Source organism: Oncorhynchus kisutch, linkage group LG29, assembly GCF_002021735.2.
Source record: "Oncorhynchus kisutch isolate 150728-3 linkage group LG29, Okis_V2, whole genome shotgun sequence".
NCBI lineage: Eukaryota > Metazoa > Chordata > Actinopteri > Salmoniformes > Salmonidae > Oncorhynchus > Oncorhynchus kisutch.
The window spans coordinates 16,027,327-16,032,326 of NC_034202.2; the positions used below are offsets into that span (position 1 = coordinate 16,027,327).

The 5,000-nt window shown below is 49.5% G+C and overlaps 1 protein-coding gene across 1 annotated transcript in view; it reads right to left on the reverse strand.

Moving 5' to 3' along the window:
* LOC109874411 (breakpoint cluster region protein) overlaps window positions 1–5,000 on the reverse strand; it is a 129,357-nt gene that overhangs the window by 22,889 nt on the left and 101,468 nt on the right. The window contains exons 5-8 of the mRNA XM_031808851.1: window positions 4,946–5,000; window positions 3,203–3,263; window positions 2,863–2,915; window positions 2,534–2,674 (exon numbers count right to left, since the gene is read on the reverse strand). The exon at window positions 4,946–5,000 is cut by the window's right edge and continues 53 nt beyond it. Of these exons, the coding sequence (XP_031664711.1) occupies window positions 2,534–2,674; window positions 2,863–2,915; window positions 3,203–3,263; window positions 4,946–5,000 (310 nt within the window). The remainder of the gene's footprint in view (window positions 1–2,533; window positions 2,675–2,862; window positions 2,916–3,202; window positions 3,264–4,945) is intronic.

Sequence of the window (5,000 nt, forward strand, 5' to 3'; positions counted from 1 at the left end):
GAGAGAGAGGGAGGGTGAGGTTGGAGAGGGACAGGGAGAGGGAGAGAGAGAGGGAGGGTGAGGTTGGAGAGGGATAAGGAGAGGGAGGAGAGAGAGAGGGGAGGGTGAGGTTGGAGAGGGATAGGGAGAGGGAGAGAGAGAGGGTTGAGGTTGGAGAGGGAGAGGGAGAGAGAGAGAGAGGGTGAGGTTTGGAGAGGGATAGGGAGAGGGAGAGAGAGAGAGAGGGAGGGTGAGGTTGGAGAGGGATAGGGAGAGGGAGAGAGAGAGAGAGAGAGAGAGAGAGAGAGGGAGGGTGAGGTTGGAGAGGGATAGGAGAGAGAGAGAGGGAGGGTGAAGTTGGAGAGGGAGAGAGAGAGAGAGAGAGAGAGAGAGGGAGGGTGAGGTTGGAGAGGGATAGGGAGAGAGAGAGAGGGAGGGTGAGGTTGGGAGAGGGAGAGAGAGAGAGAGAGAGTCAGGCTTCAGAGGCCACCAGGCTCATTTGCATTTTAATTAAGCATCTTCTTTATGGCCCCCACCCCTTTACACCCCCCATCTGGCTGGCAGGGCCCCTGGGTGACACTTGTGCTGCTCTCCTCCTGCACGCCTCCACTGAACAAAGCACAACAGGTTACAATCTACTGCATGACACTACTGTGTAAAGGGGGAGGGGCGGCAGGGAGCCTAGCGGTTAAGAGCGTTGGGCCGGTAACCGAAAGGTCAGGTCGCTGGTTTTATCCCAGAGCGGACTAGGTGAAAAATCTGCCTCTTGAGCCCTTGAGCAAGGCACTTGAACCCCAATTGCTCCTGTAAGTCGCTCTGGATAAGAACGTCTGGAAGGCCCCTCTCTCTCTCTAACACCAACCCTGTAGGTACAGTTCACCTCTCCACCGGGACAGTATCAGACAGCAGTCATCCTCACCATCAGTTAGTTGAGTCAGTACAACTACATTTCCTTATCAGACTTACAACAGAAATACTTTCATATCATTTTTATTTGAACCTGTCCAAAAAATATACATTTACATGTCACTTTGGACCCTCTTAAAGGGGATGTCACACAATGGCTCAGTGGCTCAGATCCGGACAGCAACCCATTTAAACCTATGGTTCTACCCTAGCCCAACAGCACACTGGAGGTTCTCTAGCCCTGCTCCAGATGACTGTCATAACAACCTCTTCTCTCAGACCACAACCTCTCTACTATGTCTGGTTATCAGTCGACACAGTTCCTTAACCACGGTTACACGCTGGCACTCACGTCAGGACCACCTAAGAGCCGGTCCAGAAGCAGAGCTAACCACAGGACCACTGCTATTCAGTCCTCAACAGCTTTCAGAGAGCGTTATCGATTTAGCGTTCTACCGAGTAGCCAATGATAGTAATTCATTGTGTATAAGAGGCTCAAATAGCAACAACAAAAAGCTGAAATAGCACCATATAATTAGGTCCTTGAAGCCTCAATGAACTGTAGTGACTGAACATTCCTGTCAGGCTGGAGATATCCCAAGGCGACTGTGTACGAGTCCTCAATGGCACCCTAACTCCTTACATAGTGCACAACCTCATGGGCCCTAGCCAAAAGTAGTGCACTAGATAGGGAACACGGTGCCATTTGGGACAATGCTATATTTGTGTATATCTTAACATAGTGGGGTTAAAACACACACACACACACACACACACACACACACACACACACACACACACACACACACACACACACACACACACACACACACACACACACACACTAGCTGCTAAAGCACAATATAACAGGGACCATTGATTCCATGCACTCCTTCCATGTATCCATGATCAATATTTGATGATCAGTGTGGTCTGGGCAGACAGAGCAGCGAATGGGGCCTATGAGGATAAGGGGGTGGGGGGGGCTAACGTTGGGGTGCAGTAATGACATCCCATGTGCATAGGGAGGTGCCTCAACATGAATAATGAATCTGTACTCCCCAGTCAGCGATAAGAGGCTCGATATGGGGCATTATGAACGGCGGTGTCACGCCAGCTGTCAATCAAATGACATCCATTCATGTGCAACTCCAACTCAGGTGGTCTCTAGGGGGGAAGATGTCGGGGTTGGAGGGATGGAGATCCAGCACAGAGAGCAAACACTGGGGTTCCTAACAGGCATGTGCAGGGGACTTTCTATTATTGCCAATTTTGGGCATATATTGCGTTTGACACCATATTAGGTCATCCCATGAGTGGAATCACTACAGATCGTTATGAGGGCAGGGCAAGGTTCAATCTACCAGTGTTGGGTTACTGGTCAATGATGTAATACTATACCATACCCTCACCATAAACCTAGAATAACACAACAGTCACAATGGCCCAGAGCCAAAAAAAGATAAAGCTCTGCTTTGGTCTATTTGCTTAAGAACATTCAACAACACAGAGATACAGCCGAGCCTCTATTCATAAAGCGTCTCAGAGGAGGAGTGCTGATCTAGGGTCAGGTCCCCACCTGTCCATGTAATCTTATTCATTATGACCTAACAAGAAAAACTGCTCCTAGATCAGCGCTGCTCCTCACCTCTCCCTTCTTGACGGTCATGGACTGGCGTCTGGGCGTGGTCTCCTCGTTGATGCTGGACAAAAAGTTCTGGGAGATGCGGAGCGCGTCCTGGAGCAGGGGGTGGTCCGGGTGGCTGCAGGGCGTGTGCTTGAGCAGGTCCTGCAGAGTGGAACGTCAGAGACACAGAGTTACAGTGCCTTACAAGCAGAGCCTGTGTTACAGTATTGGGATCGGTACAGTATTTAAAAATCCCGTGGTGTGAGGTTCAGAGAGTTACCGGTACATAAAAATGAGCAGGAAAAAACTAAAAGGCAAACTGCGTGCTTTGCTGGCTGCCCTGTACTCACGTGCAGAACCAGGGTGCTTCGGGTCACTCTGTCCACTGGCTTGTACAGGAGAGCTTTAAGAGAGAAAGGAGAGAGAATTGGAGAGAATTACATTACAACTTAAGTCAGAGCAATATGACATGACCCCAGTCAAATACTGCCCGTGCTGTTTCCACTAGATAGGCCAAGAAAAATGTGCACTAGCCTGTGGCAGTGATTTCACGGGTTGTCTTCATTAGTGCACACCGTATCAAACGTTCTGCACCGTACCAAAACGCTTTGCAACAGGTAGGTCCTTCCTCGTTTCGGCCTATTTTCTTACTGTACCTTCCAGGATTCAGTAATGCTGTGGGCTACTTACTCTCCAGAGAGTTCTTGGCTGACTGGTCCTTCACGTCCTTGGTGCTCCTCACCTTGAGGTTCTGTAGGGACACAGAATGAGTGAACAGTGGGCAACATTGCACAGGGGAAGGAAAAACCTGAAACTAATCAACATGCCTCATACATGAACAATCATTCTGGTGCTGATAAATAATAGTAGTAGCCTGGCCCTTGGCTTGGTCAAAAGTAAGGCACTATACATGGAATAGAGTGCCATTCAGAACGCAGAGAGGCCTCCAGCACTGAGGACAGACACTTCCTCATCCTGCACCCGATAAGCACACATCAGCATTTTTTTCCACTGTCACATTCAGATGGCAGAGAGACAATGCATTACTACATATCTCAATAAGAACACTGATTGATTGATTCTCTCCCTCAAATCAAGGCACCATCCTCAATGTTCACCGGTAGCTTTGGCTCAAGACTTTACGTAGCCGCCATCGTGGCCACACAAGGACTTTAGAATATTAGTCCAAAACAAGCCCCCCTGCTAGTCAAGAGATCTTAGTCAAATTTGGATTTGATCGTTTACCTCACAGACTCCCGTAGTCTGACAAGTAAATTAAGCCTTACACCAAGACTTACCCCAGCTTCGTATGTCGTTGTCTAAACTGTTTCTCCCAAAGCACCACAGGCATGTTTAGTTAGTGTCCTTGCCCTGGCATTATGCTTCCCTGTTCAAGTAATTCCACATCCTATCTGAGAGAGACGTTCTTCCACTAGCATGGATGGGCCCTTCAGGCTACCTGTAGAAGCTCAGGTTTGGGGGGAGGATTAATGAATATATTAGCCTGTCCTGCTTCATCTGCACATAGGTGAGATGGAGTGCATTTCCCTACTTCAGGGCCTCTGGCCGCCGGGGGGGCTCACAAAGCAACCAGAAACCCAAAATATTAAACACCACACCCTCTGCATTGTTCCCCATCACGGCTGAACACACAGCTCACACACACACACTTCTCCCTTCTGGTTGGGTACAGCAATGGAGGCTGCTGAGGGGAGGACGGCTCATAATAATGGCTGGAACAGAGCTCATGGAATGGCATCAAACACATAGAAACCATGTGTCTGATGTATCTGTTACCATTCCACCTACTCCGCTCCAGCCATTACCACGAGGCCGTCCTCCCCAATTAAGGTACCACCATCCTCCTGTGTTGTACAGTATTCAAATGTGTTCTAATGGCAATGACTGGGATATTAGGTGGGTGGTGGCAGTGAAGGGGTTTGTGGGTAAAACGAATAGCCTAAAGCTGTTGAGTGGTGCCTTTGATACCCCAGTGTCCTCTTTACACCGGGTAGCTGTGAAATGTTCTCCCAAAGATTTCCCCCTGTGTGCTTAATGGCCCACTTTCACCCACTTTCAGTGTACAACGCTTCCTCTCAGTCGGTCTCTCTACACAGCGAGGCAGAGTGACCTGGGGCTGGGCCACAAAGCCGCTTCCTAAGACCTGGAGAAAGAGCTGCTTTCCTCTCAGGAAGAGAGAGCTTGAAGAGAAGCAGAACATCTTTGTTCAAACCGTCCCTTTGAGTATGGAGACGGGAGGCTGAGCGTGTCGGTGTACTTTCAGTGGAGGGATGTTTCCTTCTTGCCACCCCCAAGTCATCATCTCCCATCACCATGTCCAAAACAAGAGGTGTTCCCCCTGGCCCCCAGAGTCAAGATGAAAGGACAAAACCCTCCCTCCTCCCCCTCTACCTCCGTGCCAGTTCACATTACCTCAGAGATTTCAGCGAACTGCGTGTTTGCCTGGCAGCACTTCTCCGCCGTCTCC